General features: G+C 35.6%; 1 protein-coding gene across 2 annotated transcripts in view; it reads right to left on the bottom strand.

Annotated features, from left to right (window-relative positions):
* Positions 1-25,638, bottom strand: part of ABHD2 (abhydrolase domain containing 2, acylglycerol lipase) — a 125,855-nt gene that overhangs the window by 14,869 nt on the left and 85,348 nt on the right. For both annotated transcript variants that reach the window (XM_051981081.1, XM_051981080.1), the window contains 2 exons: positions 11,008-11,191; positions 2,906-2,998 (listed from right to left, as the gene is read on the bottom strand). In XM_051981081.1, the coding sequence (XP_051837041.1) occupies positions 2,906-2,998; positions 11,008-11,191 (277 nt within the window). The remainder of the gene's footprint in view (positions 1-2,905; positions 2,999-11,007; positions 11,192-25,638) is intronic.

Raw genomic sequence — 25,638 nt, 5'->3', positions numbered from 1 at the left:
GAAAGGCGTGCCAGGCAGCAGGCTGGCTGCATGTGTGGGTACTACAGACCCACTGTCTTCAAAGGTATGTCAGCAATCTGATATTTATCACCTGGAGGACAGTGTCTTTTCTTTTCTAGATTGGTTCTTTCTCTTAATGAGAAAGACAATTAGCTTATCCAAAACAGATGGCTAAAACCAAAGAAAGACGCTTAGAAAATACTAGACACCATATTCAAGAATATAGCTCCCTTTATATAGATATGCTACAGATCAACAAAGAGGAAAATGAGGGGACTCTCTTCAGGTAGGCCCTAATGAGCAGCATTTATTATATTTCATTTCAGTAGCAGCTATAAATCATGCTGTATTTAACAACAACTCTGCTCCCCCCTGAAATACCAATCAGTGTTTGATTTGATGTCCTACTCTAAAATAGAAAAGATAACCCAAAGGAAAGTAAATTGCTTGGCACTGTTACAAACCCATTGCAGAATGTGAAACCTTTCCAGCTTTTTAAAGTTTACTTAGAAGGGGGATTAAATGCTGTTTGTAATATAATTTATACATTAAATATTCTTTGTAAAATGTTTGGTTTTCAAATTTGGTAAATTTTAAAAAATACATGCACTCCCAAATTTACTAGATGAGCTAATCCGGACACACTGGAATTCACGTGTTCTATGCAGAAGATTCAATCACCTAGTGATTGGCAGAAAACCTTTCACATAATGGTTGCCAGGGCTGAGTCCTTGTTCTCCCCAAAAGAAATATTTTACAAATTGACCATTTGTGCCATTGTGTGACCATCGTGTTGGAAAACAAAATAGAAGCAGCATCCATGTCTCATGAATTGGTATCTAGGCTGAAGAACAAAAGTCCCTCCCCATCTATCACCTTACTTAAGGAGCAAAGAAACTACCATTAGAGTGATGGTAGTGTTCAGTTGTGTGCGACTTTTTGTTGACCCCATTCGGGGGAAAACTTCTGTAGTGATCTGCCACTTCCTTCTCCAACTCATTTTACAAGTAAGAAAACTGAGGCAAACAGATTGAAGTGATTTTCCCAGGGTCACAACTAGCAAATGTCTTGAGGTCAGATCTGAATTCAGGAAGATGAGTCTTCCTAACTCTAAACACTCTATCTATTGTGCCACACAGGTGTCCCAGCCATGCTTTAATATGGCACCTTAAAATATACAATTTGCAGATGACAGAGCAAGGCGACCAAATTTTTTCTAATGATAATTTAAATTAAAAAATAAAAAATAAACAAAAGTGAACTGATAATTCAGCATTTATTTACTTTTGTTGTTATTCCTAGGTCACCAAAAAAAAATCATTAAATAAATTACCTATGGGGATGCAAAAAAAAAAAAAAATCAGATCTCTTTTGTAACTTTTAGAAGCTAATACGCTCCTTGCAAAGACATTCCTAGAACTTACAAGGCAAGAATGAGTAACATGACAGCCTATAATTCAGAACTAGTGTGAGGTATTAGAAGACTGCAGAGAGAAATAAGACTTAGGTTCAAACTCTGGCCCTGCTATTTCCTCCCTATGGGCAGTAATTTTACTCCTCTGGATCCAAACTTCATCAGTTACATGAAGAAGATGAACCCTTAGGAGGTTTAACATTTTTAAGGTTTCTTCAAGGTATAAATATTATTATCCTCTAAGTGGTATATACAGGGTGTTTTACACACACCTCTTGCTCCTCATTATAGCCTGGTAAGGCAGGGAATTAATCGTGATATGCAAAACAAAATGTCAGTAGAATTTGGGGCTTTTTCACATGTGAGCTGAAGTTTCAGAGGGCAGATGTTGGCAAATAGTAGGAAAACCAGAATAATGTTTTGCATATAATAAACATTTAACTAATTAATAAAATGTGGGCTGTGATACTGTTGAATAGACAGGTGTACCCTGATTATGGAAGACCTTAAATTTAGGGAGAAGAGATAAAAGTGGGGAGGCCATTCATGTTTTCTTGAGCAAATGAATTAACATGATGAAAGTGGTATTTAAATAAGAGCAATAAATATGGCAGAGACATATTTTGGGATGCCAGGAAATCAAGTAGTGAACCAATGGATATTTTATTAAGACATTCTATTAGGATTCTTACAAGGTGCTAAGTAAGTGGAATTGAGAAGACAGTGGTTAAATCTAGTTTACTTTGATTTAATCCTACCACAAATAACGGTTTCCTGTGATATAATGATTGGTGTGTATTCAGTATACAGCATATAAGCAAGAAGCTCTCAGGGCCAGACACACAAGCCCACTAGAAGCTCTCGGAGGAGGAGACAGATTCATTCCATCTTCCACCTTTGTACTTGCTGGAGGCTGAAGCTGGCAGAGTCAAAGGACTAGCGGCAGGAGCTCTCAGAACCAAGAAGAAAGATAGGTCTCTAAAAAAGCTAATTGGGCCCAGGAAGGAGACAAGACTTTGAAGGAGACAATAAAGGATTTGGGCTTTAACTCCTGATTGCATTTGAGGTGATTACACGGAATTGAAACAAAGGCCTCCAGAAGCCCCTCAAGAAACCTGCTCCCAGAAAATATTATATTTTAGAGAAGAATATTACAACATTATATGATCACCTTTGTGTGACTAGTCTTAAAAATGCTAACAGTTTTTATGATATTGTAGTTAAAGTATTATGTAGAGAGCTATTACCTTCCTGGATTTACTTAAAACTTAAAGGTAGAAAAAATCTGGTCAGTCTTTGTGGTTGAGCAAAATGTAATTTCTAACAAAGGAAAAATTCAATGATTAGGCCAGCAGGAATACCTATACAGGCTATTCAGACGATTTGATGTTGTAGAAATGAGGGTCCAGAGCCTCTTAATAGCCCCTATTGTAACTAGGCAGCAAATGAGAATGATCCCCATGAGAAGGAAGGTAGGGAGGGCAATGGTACCTGTGAGAAAGGATGATTTTCTTCATATTGTCAGCCATGAGGAAGTTGTAAAATCTTCGGCACTGATCCCACTGCATGAAAGTTTCCTGTGCCCTAAACCAAGCCACAAAATGACAGTCAGTAATGATAAAAGATAGGCTTAGAAATGAGTGGTATTCAGGCAAAGAGAATAATAAGCCAGAGGTTTTCTTCATTATAATGAGATGCTTAAAACAGGCAGCAAAAGCTTTTAAGGTTGCTGACTTTAGTTTTTGGAAAAGAGAACTTTGACTGACAGTTCTAAAGCCATCAACTTTAGAGTAATACACTGAATAATCATGATATTGCTGGCAAGGATTACACCAGGAAGAAGCTACTATGGTGGCCACATCTTGTTTGGTCAATGTCACTTACTGGGGCTTCATTTCAACTACTTGTAAATCTGTTGGCGATGCAGAAAGTAGCATCATTAATATGATAGTAAGAACCCTTATTCTAATACCATGGTTGCCTTCTACCCTACAAATAAGTTTTCTCAGCTTTGTAACAGAACAGTGATGAATATGACTGGCATTTCATGAGTGCGCATGTGCATATGTATATGTAGTTTCATATTTGAAAAATGTTCTTTTTGGCTGTGTTAAAAAGGTATAGGGAAGGAAATTAATTTTTAGTAACAAATGAATTTCTATTTTTCTGGTCTCTTGTAACTCACAAGATTAGTGTGACTCCAAATTGATTGATAATTAATGATCAGTCTTGGAACTTTGGGACAGGGGATGAGAAAATAGAAATGAAATGAAAATGAGAAAATCCTTTCCAAGTATGTCTAGTGGGGAATTTTTGCTGAACAGAGTCCCTTCCCACAGATACCATCATGCTAGTTCCATCACATCCAAAATTATATTGTGCTTAGTTTGTGCTCATTTAGATATAGGTATATATATATATATATATATATATATATATATATATATATATATATATATATATATACACACCTATATAACTATTTTGAACTGAACTTAAGTCCTCTGAAGGAAGGGATTGTTTTGCCTTTGTCTTTGTAGTCCTATGCTCAGCACAATGTTTGACTCATAGTAAGAGTTAAATAGACTTACTGATTATTGGGGGGGTAGGGGTGTGTAGATATGTGTAGAGACAGCCTATCTTTTATAAATATTTAGTTGCCAGATTTGTATACTTGTATCTGAAGTGAATGTACATTTTGACAAGCCAACAGCAGTGGTTTCATAAACTAGCTAAAAGGATCAGTCCTCACTGATACCTACCTAATGTCTCTTTTCCACCAGTCTAAGTCATAGCACCAACCGAGTCTCAGCAAATAAAATTCCTTTATTCCTTCCTTATTCTAATGTTATGAATGTCAAGAGGCTCAATTTCATAATATACATTAATGTGTTAACTTAGGTATTTCATATTTCTACTAAAGTCCTAAAAGAAACTTTATTTTCACCTTCCAAATTAGAGTGAGGAACTTGAATGATCTGAGTCTTTCAAAGTGCAATCACTTGAAAAAATTATTTCCTTCCAAAATGCCTCAATTTCATTTGGGGGCCAGCAAACTTTCCCCATAAAATAATGTTAAAAATAACAGTGAAAAATGAAGTATTTTTTCAGATTTCAGCCCTGAAATCCTTATGTTATTTAAAGTTCATTGCTAAGAATGTTACTAAAACAAAGGTCAAGAAGGTCCAAGTGCTATAAGCTTTGCACAAAAAGGAATAGCAGAAACTGAAAAGCTAAACAGGAATCAACAGTAGAACCAAAGTTGTTAGAACTGAACATGTTGGCAGGCCCTTTGGCCCCTTCCTTTGGACCCCAGGGGCCAGGCAGTCTCCCCACATGCCTAAGCAATGAATAGCAACTTGTTTCCTTTGCCAGCTCACACCCTTTGACTCCCAAACAACCTGTCCAGACATTAGACTGCCTTTCCAGGACACTTTTCTTCCATTCTTTTTTGGCTGTACTTCGATATGAAGGAAGGGAGGAGATAAGGTACATGTGAAGATGGAGGGTTGGGACTAAGATTAGATATGTGTACTAAAGTGACTTAACAAAATAAGCATCTGAAGAGCTTTGGTCCCTATTAGGTACTTAAGATTTGATGAAGTATTGGGATAAGATGCTGATTTCAGTATTTTCATACTGATTATCTGTGACAAATATGTATTCCCAAACTAGGTTTTTCTTGTCATCTGTCATATTTCTGGGTTATTTTTCCTTATCATCAGGTGATATATACTTAAGCAATGAATGACTTATCTAATCAAAAAGACTGTAATAAATACTTGTCTAATCAAAACAAAAGTAACACAATCATAATAATACTGTTCCTGTTGTACACATATATACCCATATATCCTCTACCTCCCAAACAAAAAACCAAATCCCACCAAACCATGTGGAGTAGGCAACTGAACATAACTGAATTATGTAATACTTTATTCACATGACAATTCTCTTTCAAAGTCAAGAGTTAACTATACATTGGATGCAAGCTGAAGAAGTTTAAGAGAAAGGGAAAACTTTCTCAATAAAAGCAGTTATTCAAAATACAATAAAGACCTAAACACCATTTTCAGTGATGCCAAAGCAGCCATTTGTGCTATAATGCTACAAACCTAGCTAGAACTATGGAACCACACATCTTGTCTCTGTATGTCCAGAACTTCATTTGGACTGTTTAATAGGGATGGAAACAAAAGTAGAGAAATGGGAGAATGAGACTAAAACTTTTGAAAAGTGATCTTGGGATAAGGGGGAGAATGTAGTTGACTGAAAATAAGAAAGTGCTGGGAAAGGAGAGTGGGGAACAGTTAAGGGAGCTCTAGACTATCTGGGTGTTTCCATATCAAGATTATTTCTTGTCTTTAAATACCTGGACAGATATGCAAGGTTCCATTGTACTTTTGAGAACATTTTCTTAGTGGGAAAGGCAACTGAAGTATTATATCACTAATAGCATATTGCATTTGAATAACAATGATTTTTCAAAGCTTCTTTATATTTAGTATCTTACTACAATCCTATGAACTAGTGATTGGATGAAAAATAATTTACCAGTGAAAAACTGAGAAAAACGATCAGAAATAGCAAGAATATTGTCTCTGCCAAAGATTTTCTTGTCTCTATGCCTTACTTTTTCACATTTGTAAAACCCATAGGATTATTCCTATTTTCAAGCTTTCTTTCCCTGTATGGAGTATGGTAAGAGAAAATTCTTTATTACAATTTTTTTATTACAATTCTTTATTAAGTACTTTGAGCTCCCTAGGGAAAAAGTTGCTATAAACTACTTTACTAAATTGTAAACTTGCTGAAGGAAGGGACCTGGCTTCCCATCTTTGTTTGTAGCATTTAGGTCTTATACTTAATAAAAATTTGGTTAATTCATAAATGACTAATTCAAAATTTATGATAAGGCTAGGTTTAAGTTAATCTCTTTTGAACAAACCCTTACTGCAGAGCACAAATTAGCAGTGTCAAAATACTATAGAAGGAATGATTCAAATAATAAATAATATTATCATATTCTTCATATATTTTAATATTATATAAAGAATACATTTTTAAAGTATCTTCAAATACTATTTATATTAAAATTGATCCCAGGAGTAACTTCTAAAGCTCCATTAGCCTATCATGAGCTACCTTTTGTATTTTTTTAAAAACCTCTTTTTCAGACATTTAGCAGATTCAGGCTGCTCTTTCCCCAGACCTTCAAACTGGCACTTATGACTCTTTAAAGTCCTATGTTTTTCCCATTGCATAGCATTACTACTCATCTAATTTTCACTCAAAAGCCCAGATGTAGTGTTACCAAACCCATTTAGCAAAGAATATAACTGCAATGTGCATTTGATAATTCTTGTGTTGTTCTTTAAAAGGGTCTCTAGTTTCCATAAGGCAATGCAGAGTCAGGCCCTGTGCCAAGTTGGTAATGCTTCTCAATACTAACCTATACCTCTTTTTTTTTTCTGTCTCACTTCCTTTTAGAATCCTTTCCTAATTAATTGAAACCTGGATGATCATTCCAGCACTTATAAACTGAGAACTCAAATCACAGACTGTCCTTTTCAATCACACAAAGGGTGCTCAATGTTCTATATTGATAGTGGTTTTGTAGTTATTGCCCACTATCACTAAGAGACTATTAGGGGTCTTCTCTGAAAAGATGGCCAGGATTATTGAAATGCTCTGTAAACTCATTCTGCCTACTAAGAAATAGTGGGACTTTCCCTCCTTCCAGCTTGTAGGTCAGTCTCTAAGAAGTAAAGATGAAGCATATTGCATATTGCATTTGCTTGACCAATTCTCTCACTTACTTTTGGGACTTTCCTGTTGCTAAATGGATGAAACTTATACTCAAGATGCCTTTAGACATACAGGCTCAAACAAGTAATTAAATCAAGGATTAACTTGACCACACAAATTCCTTTGGCTTAGGCAAGCAGCTGCATATACTGAGAAATTATCACAGAGAACATGGCATATATCATGTGATTTATTTAATCCATAATAATACATGAAGTCATTAAACAGCCACTCGATTTAGCTGACTATAGAAAGCAGGCAGCTGGCTTCTCTCTGTTCCTCCTATTTCCTTTTGCCAGAGCAAGGGTAAACTAATGAGCTTAAATAACAAATGATAGAAATTACTACCCAAATAGTTCTCCAGATTCAACTATGATTGATTTACTATAGAAACCCAGAAATACTGATTCCAGAGAAAGGTAAGCCCTTCCCACTCCACTCTGGCAAAAAGGATGGGAGAAGGGATGAAAGATCATAATAATGTTGGCCACTTTCATGTCCCAGCAGAAAGGGAAGGTTCAGTTTGTTAGATAACGCCATGGACAGAGTGCTGGACTTGAGTCAGGAACACCTAAGTCCAAATCCAGGCTCAGACATATTATGTTGAGGGACATGTTATTGATGAAAGACCCTATAAGGCAAGTCTAGACATCAGAATGATCCAAGATTCAGCTTCTTCATTTGTAAATGAGGAAAATAATTCCTGCACTATTAGTTACAAGGTCAAAGGGCTGTTGGGAGTCTCAAATGAAAATTATTAGGATTTTTTAAAACCTCCTTAACAGTTAAAATTCACTACACTAGATGGAAATGTGTTCTAGGGTGGAAAAGAGATTAAAGGTCCTAGCATGGAAATTAAACGGAAAGAACTCTGAGCTAAACGTTAAGAGAAAAGTCAAACAAGGTGACCCGTGGTAATTAGGATCCTTATTCTTCAAAGGTTAAAACCATTGCTTATCACATGAAGTTGACATGGGAATGAATGAAATAAATAACATAAGTAATGAAAAAACAGTTTGTGTTTCCAAAGGGGGGACTAAATACATGGTGTTGCAAAATTTATAGCTATTTATCATAGTATAGACTTTGTACTTTTGTTTCCCCATTTGAGACACAAACACTGGTCATACATGACTCATGGTGTGCTCTTGCCTCCAATAGAGGGAGCTAGTGTAGCAGAATGAAAGAAGCTTCCATTTAGGAGATGCAATCTTTACAGAAGTTTCTGGCTTTTTTTCTTTAAAACAACAACACACAGTTTCTGGCTTTTTTTCTTTAAAACAACAACATACATTTTTGCCTCCTCGGTTTTTTTGGTAGCCAATAATCCTCGCAGATTCAATTTATTTATTTATCTGGGTTTTTTTTTTAAATGGTATTTTACTTTTCCAAATACATGAAAAAACTTTTCAACATTCTTCTTTGTAAAACCTTGTGTTCCAATTCCCCGGTCCCTCGCCCCCCACCCCGCCCACTCCCTCATCCCATCTCTCTGCTTCCCTTCCCTTCCCCAAGACAGCAAGCAATCTGAAATAGGTTAAACATCATTTGCATCCTTTTAATGAATATTTTTCTGGTGCTTTGAAAGTCAAGGTGATGGATATGCCTCCTCAGTTTAGACAGGTTATATTTATAGATAACATAATGGAGGCCAGGCCATTCTGGATACATATAATAAAGTCAATTAAAAGTAAAACTTAAGACTCCTCTGGCTTGACTAACTTCAAAATTAGTTGGTTTCTAACCTATCACTTCCTACCTCAATGATTTTACCAAAGTCATAATTGCGCAACATAATATTAGGCTTCATAAAGTCAAGGAAAATCCTACATTCAGGATGGTATAACCCAATTGGGATGTTCCTGGTGTAGAATAAAACCTCGTTTATTAAACATCATTCAGAAAAGGGGTGTCCTATAAGTAAATTTTCCAGAGAGCTAACTTACTCCATTTTGTTCAGATCTTCTTATTCATTAAAAAAAAGAATTAAGTACTTATACTGTATATATGTTATTACCTTAACTATATTTGATGAAAATCTAGGCAAAATGTTATTATATACATTAAAGTATTCTTAAAGAATGCAGAAATTTTCTTTTATTTGATGATATAGGATAAATATTATAGAAAAATATATATCATATTGTAAAGAAAAGAAAGTCTAGGAGAAATCTGATTGGATAGTAATAACTAAAATTTTCAGGATATAAAATACTTTATACCTTTAAAGAATACACTTTTGTTTCCACATATTTGATATATTACTTGTGAGCTGAAAATAATCCTGATTCAGAACAGCTTCAATAAAACCAAGATAAAAAGTATTATTTCTTTCCACTTGATTTCATAGTTTTGATAGGTTTGCTTTTATTTTTGTTTTTGGTGGCATGGTGGAGGGAAAAGAAGAAGGAGAAGGAGGCGGGGGGGAGGGGGGAGATTCCAAAAGAATTAGAGATAGTGGAAAGAAGAATAGATTAGGAGAGAGGAGACCTTGGTCTAATTATTGGCTCTCAGTCACTACCTAAATATGTGACCAGGAAGTATTTAGTTTTCTAAAAAAAAATTAGACCATTAAATTAGATGATCTCTAAGATAATTTTGAACTCTAAAATTCTGAATTTATGAAGTACAAAATTCTCTCAATTTATAGATACTTTTCAAGCTGCAGGACTGGAGTGCACAAAGTCTTAGGGATAGAAGTGTATTCACATGGCTTTTTAAATGTGGGTATTCAGGAATAAGAAGCTATTATGAATTTATGCATGTGAAGCTGCTTAAGGTCTGGTCTCGGAGTTTACAGCTCTCTGTCACTATTACTCAAATAGCTATTTACATATGAAAACTGATCCTGGGAGTCTAAGGTTTCTCTCACTATTAGAGAATTCTTCAAAATTAGGTGTATGTTATATAGTAAAAGATTATATCTTGGGCTATTAATACCTTAGTGTGCTCACTGACTATGTTGATTATCAATACTGAAAAATAATGAATACCACATCAGGAATTGTTTTTTTTAATGTGTATTTCCATTGAGGACAGATAATAAAATAAGGCTTAAAAATGAAGCCTGAGGCTTTTAGGTAAAACAACAAAAGATACACTGATCATAAGTGCAATTAATACAAGAAGGACCAGCCCATGACTATAAAATTTGCTTGGTCTTTCAAAGTATCACAAATTTCAGCCATTTTGTTAAAGAATATTTCTAGTAATTCTTTGTTAGAAGCTCTTTAAAAACAGGATCAAACTGTAATGAGCTGGTAAGTTTACAGAACTCATCAATCCAAAGGTAAAATATACAAATGAAACCATAAAGTGTCAAAGAAAAGAAACTGAAAAATTCTTAATCTTTAAGGTTGAAATGAGGGAGAATATGCCCTCTCATGGTTCTTCAGTTTTAAAGATTACCTTGAATAGACCAACTATGATCTAAATTTGGCAGTTGTGATACATTTGGAAGGCAGTAATTGTATGCTTTTCTTCTAAACTTTTCTCTTCACTGATTCCATTGTGAAAAGGATGGGAATTCTATAAATCTCTATGGATGATATTTGATTCTCTTAAGGACACAGGGAATTTTGTCCTTCATAAATATGGGTATAGAGATACAGAATTATGAACAGCACTGATTTATGGGTTCTAACAACAAGAAGACAAGGACATATGTTAAAGAACTCAATCTAGAAGCAAAATATGATTTATCAAAAATCCAGAATTTTCTGCCTAATACTGGACTGATTTTTCCTGGAAGAAATGATGACAGAAAAACAGAAGAGTACACATACCTTAATGCACTATATCCTTGACACACACTGACACAGCAAAGGACTTTCTCTTGATTTGCCTGGGTTTCACCCAGGTATTTACACACGATGTTTCCACCCAGACTAAAACCCACTACAACTAGTTGGGTCTGGGGATAAGTCTTCTTGATGTAGCTCACCATGGCTCCAAATTCCCAGGTACAGCCTAAAAGTAGAAACCAGTCCACAAATCAGTTATCATGCAATGAATATACAAAACACGCTTTTGGTGGGAGTTTTCCTATGAGGGGAAGATCCTACCTCTTGAGATAGTCTATTTTAAAACCTCTGACTAGCTCTAATTGTTAGGAAATTTTTACTTAAATCTTTAAGTGCCTTTTTTGGAACCTCTATCCACTGCTACCAGTTCTGCCATCTGGGACTAAACAGAACAAATTTAATCTCACTTCCATCCTGGCTGTTCTTCTCTGGACATGCTCCAACATATCAATATTCCCTGTAGAACATGGCAGCCAACAACACAAAACTACAGATGTGGACTGGTCAAGGCAGATTACAATGGGACAGTCATCTTCCTAATCTTGAAACATCTGCCCCTCTTAATTTAGACTGCAGTGTAAATTCACAGCTGTCATGTCCACACTGCTAATATATATTGAGCTTGCAGTTCACTTAACTCCCTTGATCTTTTTTGGGCAACCTGCTGTTGAGACATTCTTCCCTATCTTGTACTTGTGATTTTGATTTTTTGAATCAGTTTTAAGATTTTATTGATTTCTCTGTTAAACACAATTTTTGTTCTTTTGTATTACAGCTTCGAAAATGACTAAGTAGATAAGTAGATATTATACTAGAAACGCCCTGGTTTTTTTTTTTTTTTTTCTTGACAGAAATTTTTAGCTAGTAAAAAACTGCTTAGACACTAGTGTTTCTAATGTCATTTATGTTGTGGATCAAATACTGTTCTAAGGGTAAATTAAGGGAGATCTGCTCCATTTTCAATCACCAAAAAAGAATGTTCAGGTCATACATATAAAAATGTGTAAGGCTGAGGGCAAAATCTGTAGGGTCTTCATGGTGTTGAGAAAAGCAGGAAGCTGATACATTATTTGCAGGATCTACTTAGGAAGGGTGGGAACAACCAGGCAGATATATTTTGTGCATTTAGGATAAAAATGCTCTATGAAACAGTGGCAATAAGCAGAAAGAAACAAACCAATTCAGCAATCCAAATAAGATGCTTCTGATAAAAAAGAATGACATCAGCCTATGTCCAGGCCTCCACACAAGTCATAAACTAGGTAATTCTCAATAGCTCCTTTAACAAGAGGAAGTCAATTACTATACAATGAAGAGGTGGCTCTGAATCCCTCTAAGTCCTCAGGTTTGCCTCTGTGGGAACAAAGGTTAAAAAAAAAAAAAAACAGGAAGACACTGGGGGAGGAGATAATAGAAAATGAGCAAAAGGCATGATAGCATAAGAAAATTATTGGTTTATGGTGGAGGTCCAGACTTGTTGGTTGGTTAAAACTGAGGAATTTTAGCAGTTCATCCCACAAAAGAGCAGGCTGAAGGTAAGACCACCTTTTTTTTTTTTTTCTTTTACATATATGTTTCCCTCCTGCAGCAAGCACTCAGCATTTGGCTATAGGAAGCATGCTAAGCCTATTGGATTGGGCCTTAAGAAACTGATTATCTGCTTTTTTGAATTTGAATTCCCATCTGGGTAACTGATTTCTATCAGCACTAGAACCGGATGCTTATGGAACCAGTCTCCAAATTGTACCACTTCTCGATACATACTCACTCTTGAATACTAAAGCAAATATTTTCCCCCCAGAAAGGATCTTCAGGATAGCATGAGGTTATTAGATCTGACCTTTAGCTCTCTCTTGAGGAGGCATCCTCCTGATGAGTCTTCAAAAGAATGGCAAAATTACTTGATTTCACTCCCTCCACTGAGACAGACCAAAAACCCCATGGTGCCATAGGAGTTGGTTTTTGAGTTGTTATAAGCTGGAAAAATGAAACAGTGGCAAACTTTCTGGTGATAATTGTCCTCAAAAGTTAGATAAGTTGATCTTTGGGCAATACCTGGAATTCCCTTTTCACAACATTGCCTCCCCATCGCTGCCTTTCCTGTTCCTAGCTAGATGGATACACAATAGCCTGGGGGGAGCTCCAGGTAATAGCTTTTAGGATTTAGATTTGGAAGAACCTTATTCCTTCCTTATTTTCCACTTCATACCTCATTTTACTTATTTATTTGTTTTAATTAAAGCTTTTTATTTCCAAAACATATGCATGAATAATTTTTCAACACTGACTCTTGCAAAACCTTCAAATTTTCCTTTCCTCTCCCCCTCCCCAGGATGGCAAGTAATTCAATATATGTTATTCATGTTAAAATACATGTTAAATCTAATATATAAAAACATATTTATACAATTATCTTGCCGCAAGAAAAATTAGATCAAAAAGGAAAGAAAATGATGAGAAAACATAATACAAGTGAACACAACAAAAAGAATGAGAATGTTATATCATGATCCACACTCAGTTCCCACAGTCCTTTCTCTAGGTGTAGATGGCTTTCTTCATCACAAGGTCGTTGGAAAAAGTCATGTCTATCAGAATTGATTGTCATGTAATATTGCTATTGCTGTCATACCTCATTTTAAAAGTAAGGAAACTGTGGCTTTAAGAAAGTTAAATGACTTTTCAAGATTACATAATATTAGAGCCAGGATTCTAAACCAGGTCTTCTTCTGTCTCTAAAACCAGTGCTTTTTCCACTGTAACACACTGTCACCCATGCAAGTTTTGCTTTCTTCTACAATGGTTGAAATATCTTCCTAAGATTTTAAGTGAACAGCTTTGTAATTATACTCCCCCAAACCAATCTCTCTATAGGGGAGTTATTAACTCCTAATAGCACTGCCTATACCAGGCAAAACAATTTTCTGATTGTATTCACTTCTTTTATCAGATGTTTTTTCTTTCCATTCCACCAAATATTCAATAAATCTTTTTTCTATCTGTCTACTGTTTAGTAATCTTGAGATCTCTACTATAAAGTAAAGAAAAGAATCATAGTGACTGGAGGGTGGGTATAAGAATTAGGAAGACCTGCTTGGGGAGTTCAAGCCCTGTGTCTGATTCAAAATAGTTGTGTGAGTTTAAGGAAGGTACTCAGTATATTCCAGGCAATTTTCTCTTTCAGTAACATACAAGCTGTTGATCTGAATGCAGGAAGGAAATTTATACATGATAGTTCCCTCAAGTTATGTACCATAAGATTCAGAAGAAAACAAATCCCGTACTAAAGTTAAATTCAGATTTGATTGGCACGCTTTATATTTCACTTTCCTTCTCTGTAAAATGAGGGCCTGAACTAGAAGGCTCTTGTAGTCCCTTCCATAATTTTAGATATTAGATTCTAATGTCATTAAAATTCAAGGTTAATTAATCGTGATCTAAGACAAGTATAGAGATGTCACTAAGATTGCTACAAGAGCGATTTGCTATGATACCAAGGAACAGCTACAGTGAAGCTAATTATATAGGTACTTTGGGATTGACAGCTGAATTAAATACAAACACATTGGATTTGAGGGATGGACCAGTTCTGTCTGCCTCATGGCACACTGTCATAACTGTTTTCCACAAACCTGGATGTCTCCTAGGCACAGGAGAACAGTCATTCAATGGACCTTACACAGCTCCAACTCTGAGTCCTTATGTTGTTGGTAGATGTTTCATTTTAGGTTCACAAGATGTTGTAAAGTTAATGGGATGCTACAGGTTTCATTGACTTAGAGGAGCTCACAGCTCAAACAAATGGGGCCCATTTTCCTTGGATTATTCCACTATAAGTAATACAAATGTCAGAGAGACTCTAATCTACTTTCAAGCATGAGAGAAATTCTTAATGAGATTCTATGCATTTAATCCTTAAGGGACTAGCATTGGTGGCACTGCTCAGATATCTAATCTAAGGCTACTGTAATAGAAATAAAATCTAGGGCACTGACTATAGCCTTGCACAAAGAGCTGATTATTATCACTCAACACTTGAGGGCCAACAATGCTCAGAACAGAAAGATGAATGATAATGATACGTAGCTAATGTCCCAGCTATTGGGACATATAAAAAAGGCCCTCTGGGCAACATCTGCTTGTGATCTACTTCATTTTAAAAGAGTTTTCCCAAATGGGGCCAACAGGACTGAGAAGTTCAACATCCAGGGTAGAGAAATAAGAAAAAAGAATAAATTATATGGCTAAAGACAAAAATGGCATGATAAAAATAGAAAAAGCAAGTCCAGGTTCTGACACTTACTAGTGGTGATCCTTGCTAAATCAGATTCTTTTAAGTCTCCATTTCCTTATTTGTAAAATGTAATACTTGCAGTAATCATACCAGGGCAGCTAGATGGTTGAGGAGATAATATGCTGGGTCTGGAGTCAGGAAGACCCAAGTTATATTGCGGCCTCCAACATTACTAGTTCAGCTCAGGAAAAAAGATGAAGTTTAAGGAAGTCTGGGCAGGTTGGAGGAGACTATAAGCAGCAGCCTGATATACTTAATCTAGACTGTCCCTATAAAACATGATCCTGAGCAAGTCACTTCATTCGTTTGCCTTAAGGAGGAAATGGGGAAACCACTCCAGAATCTTTGCCAAGAAAAGGTCTTGGGCGGTGTACTGGCATGCTATGACCATGGGGCATGAAGAGTCAGCCACCACAGAGCAGCAAATGCTTATACCTCACATGGAGCGTGTGAGGCAGCGGTCTTTGAATCTGCAAAAGCTGTGTGAATGAGTTCTGACACATACGGAGAGATAGCTCCAGAGTCCTGCAGTTCCAGTGCTGGGTTGGGAAGCAGCACGAGTCCATGGGAAAAAGATGGACATGGAGTTAGAAGACATGAGTTTGGATCTCAGTTCTGCCAAATGCTAACTGACCCTGAGAAGGTCACAACTCCTCTGGGACTCAATTTCTTCATTTGCGAAATGAGTTGGTATGAATAGTCTCTGTAAACCTTTTCAGTTCTTATGATCTATGATCCTATGTCTACATATGTATACATATATGAGAACTTAATACATGTTTACAGAATGAATAAAATGTTTGCATACATCTATTCAAATACTATGTACATATTAATATACACGCCACATAATACACATATGATACATGGGTTTATGTTTAAGTAAACATACATAAATATATAAGTGTATATGTAATATATGAATGTACCATATATTAATATATCTCTATATATTAACTGCATTAATATATATTATACATGTGCAACCATATATATGTGCGCACACACACATACACACACACACACACAGATATGCCAAAGAGTTTTTATAAGAGAGGGGAAATAGAAGTAAATATAATTCCCTGTCAAGTAGAAGATCTGGAAAATTAAGATGGTGAAAATAACAACATGAACTCATTTAGATGGGTGGGAGCCTAGGAAACCTTTTGTCATACCCAAAGTAAAAATGTATGAGTCACTATTAGGTCATATCTACTAGCTATAGGGTGTTGCTATAAGACTGAATAATTCAGTTAAAAAATAGTAGTAGAAATTAAAAAATGCCAAACCCGAAGTATAATTATTGACACATCAGATGAGATGGCATTGTGTAGAAGAAAATCTTTATCCTCAATTTTCATTTTTCTTTGTTCTTCCAGAGCAGTGACTTTGTGGGAACTCTGAGGACAGTACTGCCTTCAGGGATGTGAAGGCCTTCAGATTGTAAGCTGCATCTACAGGGTTGTCAAGTTTGACTCTTCCCCAAATCTAATGCTGTTTTGGAAGAGGAAATGCCTTTCATTTGTGCCTAAGAATTATGAAAAAGGAGTTGTAAAGGGTTTATCCTCAGAGGGATGATAAGCTAGATTCAGAGAGCTGGCAGATTGAAGGTTGCATTTCAGTTATGAAGAGTTTAAATAAATTCTTATGTGCTCTCACTTTTATAGGGAAGCTTGGTAGAAATGATTTTTTTCCCTGAGTTTTAAGACAGGGAAGGAAGCTATAGAAATCACATTTGAAGTTGAACTTTAGAGAATTACAGATTTAATTAATTATTACAGATTTAAAAAGAGAAAGGGCCTTATGGGCTCATTAACTGTTTGCAAGTAGGAAAAAGCATTATTTAACTTTAACATATTAGTGTTCAAAGGTACTGAGATGTTATCTTCAGAATGACAGTGGCTATTCTGGGTCGTAAATATGGAGGATAAGACAACAAAGTGAAACACACACACCATATACGTGGATATTCTTATATAAATTGGGTAAAGGAAATCAAGTGGTAGTTTTGAGTATCTAGTTGGGGGGAGTTGATTATGATAGGCAGAACTGGGAAAGAAAAGTAATAAAAATAAAATAAAAGAGTCCAGAAACTAGTAAGACAAAATATTTGTTGAATTGAATTAAATATAAAATGAATAATCCACTTTCCTGGGCCATTTTGGTTTCCATTCCTATTGGATCCTTATGATCATTAATATCTTCATTTTCCATATGATATCAAGTAGTTCTACCCACTAGGTACCTTTTTCAACTCTGCTCCCATTCCAGTGCAAAAAAAAAATAATAATAATTCATCCGAAGACCAGATAGCTACAGGGAATGAGCTGATGGATTTAAATTTATTTTCCTTTGCTCTCTTAAGACTACATGCTCCCCTCTACAACTCTATCCCTCTGGGTCAACAATTCCATGGAGCCCTATTGGGGTGTGTGTGTGTAAAATATCTTTATTCAAATACCATACCAATAAAAATAAAAGCTAAGTTAATACTCTTGAGGACTTCTCTTAGAGAAGTAGGCCTAGGATATGTTCAATTTACTAGCTCTTGCAAAGGAAAAACTTCCTCTAAGAGCCAGGGGAGAAGGTGGCTTTAATTGTGAGCTAAAGGACGGTAGACAGGTAATTTGGTTTTGGGGGAAAGGAGTTGGAGTTTTAGGTATATGCTTGTGTACCTGGTTAGTTTGGAACTGTTTATGTCTGTTTTAGCCCTGTTAGTTCAGCTCAGGAAAAAAGATGAAGTTTAAGGAAGTCTGAGCATGTTGGAGGAAACTATAAGCAGCAGCCTGATATAATTAATCTAGACTGTCCCTACAAAAGTAATAGTATGTTGTTGGGCCAAGTATAGGTGCCAACCCTAAAATGAGACCTCTTTGAAAGGAAAACAATATATGAGTAAACAAATATTGATTATAAGCTATACTCAGGTTTTATACAAGTCATATTGTGGGGGAAAAAGTTCAATCATAAGAGATCATAGATTTAGAGCCAGAAGGGACCTTCTATAATATCTAGTTGAACCCTTTAATTTTAGAGAGGGAAAATGATTTGCTCAGTCATATAGGCAGTAAGGGAGCAGAGCTAGTATTTAAACTCACCAATAACCTGAGATTTTTAAAAAGATATTTACAAAGAGACATGCAAGTAACTGAAGATGAAATCAAAGTATGGCACAGTCCTGTCAGGATTATATTAAGAGTGCTTAAATTTGGTAAGAAGTACAAAGAAGTCCAAGGCTTCTAGGGGAAGTTGACTTAACCAAATTTTAAAAATGTACTATTAGAGAAAATGTAATCAAAGAAAGGATAGGGCTGCTACTCAGGCTAGAAGGGATTGTGTAACTCCTTAGGAAAAGAAGGCAAAGCTAGTTAATTCTCACTTTGCTTCTATTTTGCCTGCCAATGAGAATGATTTCTAGCCTGAAAAAGACAGAATGAAAATGGCTAAAAGATCAATATATACATTGTAATAGAGACTGAATCTTGCTCCCCTGAATCAGTTCATGTCATCCAATCCAGAGAAACTATATCCTGTGTTATGTTGAAAGAAATGGCTGGTGTATTTGCTGAGTTCTTATCAATGACCTATGACAGATCACAGAAACCAGGAAAGGTGCCATTAAACTGGAAAAGAGCAAATGCTGCCCATTTTTTTAAAAAGGGAAGAGAATAGAATATAGAAACTATAAGTTTACAGGTCTGATATTTGATTCTTGGTGAAATGATAGATCTTATTATTAAAAGGGGTAAACATCCAGAGGGAGCGATGATTACAAAAGGCCAGTATGGTTTCAAGATCAAGTCATGCCAAATGAATTTTTTAAAAAGAATTATCCACATTTTTAGCAAAACATCTGATGAACTCTCTTCTTGCTATGGTTGTGGAAAACCTGGAGAGATGTGGACTAAATGATAGTGCTATTAAGAGGATTTGGAATTGTTCGAATGATTATACCCAAAGAGAAATCAGTCACTGGAAAGAAAGCATCAATAGGGTAGCCTTAGGGATCTATGTTTGACCCTATGATGGCTAACATTTTTATCAATGACTTGGATTTATCAGTACAAGGTTGACATGCTTATTATCAATGCAGAATGACACAGAATGAGCAGAATGATACTGGATTAAAGAATCAGAATTCAAAAAGATCTTGAAAGCCTAGAATACAAGGTCAAGTATAAATTATGAAATTTAATAGACTTGAATCTAACATCACACTTAGAAGGGGCAGTTAAATGTCAATTTTTCGGAAAAAGATCTGAAGGTCTTAGTGGCTCAGAAATTCAAATATAAGTCAACAATAAGATATAATAATCAATGAGGCTAATGCCATGTTGTGCTGCTAAAGGGCCAAGGAGTGAATAGTCCAGTTATCCTTTGCCCTGATTAGGCTACATCTGAAGTACTATTTTCAGTTTTGGGCAACATACTTCCTCTTGAGTTCATGCCATGTGAAAATCATCTGGCACAACTGGGAACATTTAGCTTGGAGAAAAAAACTTAGGGTGAGATATGGCAGCTGTCTTTAGTATCTGAAGGATGTCACTAATGTAAAGATTGGACTTCTTTTGCTTGCCTTAAAAGGGTAAGACTAGGGCTAATAGATAGAAGTTACAGATACAAATTTAGGTTTAAAGTAAGGAAAATCTTCCTCACAATTAGATCTATACAGAAATGCATTGGGTTGTAATTAGTCTTCCTTTCACTTGAAGTCTTCAAGCAAAGCATGGGTGATCACTTGGTGGAGTTATAGTTGAAGAAATGTTTGCTTCAGTGTTAATTGGACTAAATGGCTTCTGAGGTTCCTTCCAACCCTCATATTTTGTGATTTGATTCTGGCACTAAATCCAGCTCTCTTTTCAGGGTTCCCTCCTGCACTTGTATAACCAAACCCTAGCCACTAAGCAGAAGACGGATAAGAGATGAATAAGTATAGCTCATGCTTATTCTCCTGTACTCCTTTCTACAAACCAAAACTGGCAGGAATCAACAGGCCAGAATCCATTAAAATGCCTAAGATGACAAGATGATAGTGAATCTGTTCATAATTTATTTATCTGCCTTAAAAAAAGGATTATGTTTTGGGAAATGGAGAGGTCAAAGCAATGTGTAGTTCCTAAAATGTACTTTTGCAGCAACTTGGAATAAGATGTCTTCTCAAACTATATAACTGATGTGAATAATGGCTTAAAACATCACTGTTTTAGTAGAGCTTTATTGGTTTTACAGAGAAGATCCCTAAAGTAGGTAGAAGAAAATTCTCAAAAAAAAAAAAAGTTTTAGTACTGTGCTTGATGGGAGGTTGAAAAGATCCTCTAGCCACCAGAACAGAATACTGCCCTCTGTCCACTCTCTGGCTTTGCCAAAAATGAAGAGCTTAGAAATAAGATTAGTAATGCCATTTAAATCCCTATAGAGCACCTGCATTAGCTTAGTGTTTCAGTTAGGGATGGGTACTGCTAAGTACTTAATAGGCTCATGGTCTTAAGAGAAGTCAGGTTATATTTTTATCCCTTTCAATATGATACACAAGGGAAGACAAGCTTCTCTTCTCAGTTTCTTGAATCTAGACCAAACCTAGAAACCTTCTGGTTATTGATATGTACAGTGATATCTTGCTTTCTCATTCCTAAAATTATACTTTTAAAGACAATTTTAAAAAATCCAGATCCAGTTACCCTAATAATCTACAATCTGTTTTATGGTTAATGTCTCTGGTTTATGGGTATCTTCAGACAAATTATTAGACTATTTGCTTAAGGCATTTGGAAAAAAAAGAAAGCAAAACACACATTCTTTATTTTCCTAGATATTTTTCAGGATCAAGTGATAGGAAATGCTGTATATTCCAAACACCATCCAAAGTTTTAAAAACAAGATAAATTAAGCCAACATATCTCTGCTGCTGTACTGTTCCTATGAAAAGCTACATTATTCACCAAAAAAATCATTTCAAATAAAATTTCTCAAATTTTTGCATCATCTTTTTGTAGCTAAGTGGCCCATCCCATCTAGATGTTGAAATTAATATATATTGGTTTTGCCATGGTATTATATATCATTTATTTTCTTTTTGTTTTAATGATTGTTTTGGAAATCACATTGCAGTGGATCTATTATTCATCTTGAGTTTTAGACTTTGTTTTTAGTCTGCTCAACTTGCTTAGATCATGTAAGATGGGTTTCGGACACACTATCCAATTCACAAAAATGATAAAAAAATTAAAGAGCAACCTAGCTGAAAGAAGTTAAACCATTAACTATCTAGGAGACCAGGCTGAGTGAGTACTATTTCAAAAATTAACTGAAGCAAATCAAAATTCCCACCAATAACTTCAAGGGATAAGAAAGAATGGAGAACCTGGATAGTCTGTCCTGGGGAGATATGATCCGTGCATAAATTCTGTTGTATTTACCAGGATAAAAATAGTGAAGGACACGCTAGCAGAAAGTCTATTCTAGTGGTTTGTTGCTGCCATTGTTCAGTCATTCAATCATGTCTGATTCCTTGTGATCCTGTGGACTACAATATTGTCCATAGGGTTTCCTTGGAAAACATATTGGAGTACTTTGCCATTTCCTTCTCTGGTGAATTGAAGCAAACAGAAGTTAAGTAATTTGTCCAGAGTTACATAGCAAGTAAGTGTTTGAGGCCAGTTTTGAATTCAGGCCTTTCTGACCACCCTAGACATTCCTGGTTCATGTCTCATGGTTTATTATCAGCCAAACTTAGTTAAGTACAAATGCAGAGTAAGTATCTGTTTTGGTTGGCATGGGAATATGGGTTAGGAAACATAAAACTAAAGGAAGGAGGAGGAAGTAAATATTTTCCTTTCCTTCCCTTTAAATTCCATCATCTAATCTTTGGTCTCTAGTACAAAGTACATTTTTTTAAATGGGTTAAGCCCTTATTATGGCACACATGATCTTCTTGGATGGCTATTCAATTTGATACTTAAGAATGTTTATAGATGCTCACTTGTGTTAGGTTTTACACAGACCATATTTTGATTTTTCAAGTAAGTATACCATTTCTTGTTACTGTGAAACTGAGAACAATAATAGCGTAAAGGTGTAATTGAAAGGATATTATATGCTGTAGCAGAAAACTTTGTGCAATGCTCTTTAAATTTTTTTTAAGGGCAACTCTTGGAGGTAACCTTAATTGAAAAATATTCATTGTATTAAAAGATCATTAGGATCTAAATCCACCTTATTCATTTTAGTTGTTTTTTAAAGACTAAGTTAATGTTTACTACATTTGGGGTTTCTTAATCACTTTGCTTGAAGTCATTTTGACATGTTTTTATCTTCTCAGAATATGCGCAAGATTATGTTTTGGTTTCTCTTCTACCATCTCATCTTACAAGTAAAAGTAGCAGTAGAAGATGAACTTTATAGAGCTGAAAGGAATCAATGGAAATGCTTAAGTTTTTTCCCTATTCTTTCTTTCAATAGAAGAGTAATATCCAAAATATACAGCAAAAATATTTTATAAATATTTTCACAATGAGCTTGTGCCATAAGGACAATCAATCAATCAATAAATAAGCAAGTATTTATTAAGTCCTCACTATGCAAGGGCTACAGTGCTAGGCACTGGGTTAGAAATACAAGACTAAAGACAGTTTGCATTCCAACAGGGGAGGACAATGAAAAAAAGGCAGACATTTAAAAAGAGGAGAAGAACGAGAAGGGAACATTAGGGAATAAGGGATAGCTGGTCTAGACCTTTACCCAAAAGGCAGGTACTGGAAAGAACTCACCAGTAGGAGGAAGGCTCTGCAAGGGTAGTTTGGAGGTAGCTGAGATACTGTGGAAACAGGAAGGCATCCAAGTCCTAATATCTTTCTTCAGACATATTACATTTAACTTATCACTCTGGATGAAACAGCATAGAGAAAGATGATCTAGGATCTGGAAAAACTCAAGTTCAAATCCTGCCTCTTAACAAATGACAATCTCAATATCCTTGGCAAGTCTCTCAAATACAAAATCAAAAAGAAGCTATCAATCTGTATTAGGAAAGCATTTCCATATCAAAAATTCCCCATACAGATGAAACAGGTCCATACAAAAAAGAAAAAAACCCATTATATTTATTTCTGTAAATTTGATCTTTCCTGCTGGACTAAAAGATCTATAAAGGAAGGGGTTTTGCCTTGTTCGTCTTTGTACAACTGGTAAAATGAACATGTCATAAACATAATAATGTCTTAGACTAAGAATTAGAAGAGACCTCAGAGTTATCTTAATTCAAGATCCTCATTTTACTGTCCTAGGTTCTGGGCACACAAAGACAATATATAAAATGGGCCCTTCTCCCAAAGAGCTGACATCCTAACTGGGAAGACAAGAAGTATATCCCTAAGCATATGTAAAATAAATTTAAAGAGAATAAATAGAAATAAATACAAAGTAGTTCAGGGAATTAAAGAAATGTTTCATGTAGAAGATGGGACTTGAGCTGTGTATTAAAGAAAAGGATTCTGTGAGCAAAGATGAGGTAAGGTGGCACCCAGGCTTGAGGGATGGCCAATGCACAAGCAGAGATGAAAGGTGGAGGGTGAAAAGCAGAGCAGCCAGTTTGGCTGGTTCTAGAGTGTAGGAGGAGAGAATATGTTCAATGACAGTAGAAAGATAGACTGAGAGTGAATTATTGTAAAGTGCTAAAAGCTAAACAGAAGAAATCACATATTATCTTAGAGGCAATAGGGAACCCCTGAAGTTGATGGACAGGAGTGACCTAGTCAGATTTGCATTAAAAAAATCATTTTGGCAGTAATGTATAGGATAGACTGCACTAGTAAGAAAGCAATTAAGAGCCTGCTGCAATAATTGCAATGAGGAGTGGTAAGAGCCTGACTTGGAGTGGTGACTATTTAAGTAGAAAGGGTCAGATAAGAAAGGAGATACTGATGTGGAAATGATAATATTTGACAACTTATTGGACATGTGGGGTGAGGGAAGTTTAGGAATGCAAATTAATTCTGAGCTTTTGAATCTAAGAGACTAGAAGGAGGTCAATGCCTTTGACAGAAATAAGGAAGATTGGTAGAGGTGAAAGTTTGGTTGGAAAGATGAGTTCAGTTTTGGACATTTTGAATTTGAAATATCTGGGAAGTTCAGAATTTGAAATCTTAAAAGGTAATTGGGTGACATGGGAGTAAAGCTCAGGAAAACAAATAGGGCTGGATGTAAACTCTTAAGTAGCTGATGAGGTGGTTGTGTGTGAGAGGGAGGGAGGGAGGTAAGGAAGGAGAGAAGGAGAAAGGGAGGGAGGAAGGGGGAGAGGGAGGGAGAGAGAAGACAAGACAGATCTTTGTGGTATAACCAAAATACATATGGGCTTGATGGCAGTAAAACTTTGTAGTTTCTAAATTGCTTGTATGACCAGACCAAAAGAATTAAAATTAAACTGACTAATGTCCCCAGGTGTTTTTAACAAGAGATCTATAAAATTTAAAAGAAAAATTTTTTAGATAACTATCTTTTAGCATAATTAGTTTCCTTCATTATCCTATGTATTTTATTTTATGCATTTAAAAACATTATTCTGAGATAACTACAAGGCTTGAAGGCCTCACCAGACTGGCCAAAGAGTCAATGACTTGCCTTAGAAGGCAGTTTCTAGTAGAATGTCATAGGTCTCTAGTACTTTAGTTAGTACTATTAGTTAAATGTTTTAGCAATGACTTGAATGATGTCATACTTATCAAATTTATGGATAACACAAGGCTCGGGAAGTTAATTTACCCACTGAATGAGAGAACTGGAACCCAAGATGTTCTTGACAAGGTAAAGTAACAAGCTAAATTTCATAAAATAACATTTATTAGGGATTACTAAGATTACAGTTCCAAAGTACTTAAGTAAATGTAAAGTAGGATCAGTGCACAAGTATTAAGATGGCAGTTTTAGTTAACTGAGCTTACTAGGATTCAACAATGTGATATAGCTGTCAAAAAAACTTAATGAGATGCCAGACTGCATTAATTAATACTCAGTGTCCAGAACACAGAAAGCTAGAGTCCTGATTGTTTGACAGGGACAGACTAGCTCTGGTACTGCATTTTAAGAAAGATATTGACACAGAATCATAGATTCAGAACTAGAAGGAACCTTAGTAGTCATCTTGTCTAGTCTTTTCACTTTACAGATGAAGAAATTATTCAAACTCAGTTTCTATGAATGAGAATCCAGAACATTTTCCAATTACCACCCTGCTTTCACATGTTTGAATACATTTAGAAGAGGGCAGCCAAGATGGTGAAGGGACTGAAAATCCTATCAGAGGAAGAGTGACTCAATTTGGACCC

This window comes from Antechinus flavipes, chromosome 2 (genome assembly GCF_016432865.1).
Source record: "Antechinus flavipes isolate AdamAnt ecotype Samford, QLD, Australia chromosome 2, AdamAnt_v2, whole genome shotgun sequence".
Lineage (NCBI taxonomy): Eukaryota > Metazoa > Chordata > Mammalia > Dasyuromorphia > Dasyuridae > Antechinus > Antechinus flavipes.
Note: the sequence above shows the minus strand (reverse complement) of the source record. Positions and strands in the feature narration are given on the sequence as shown.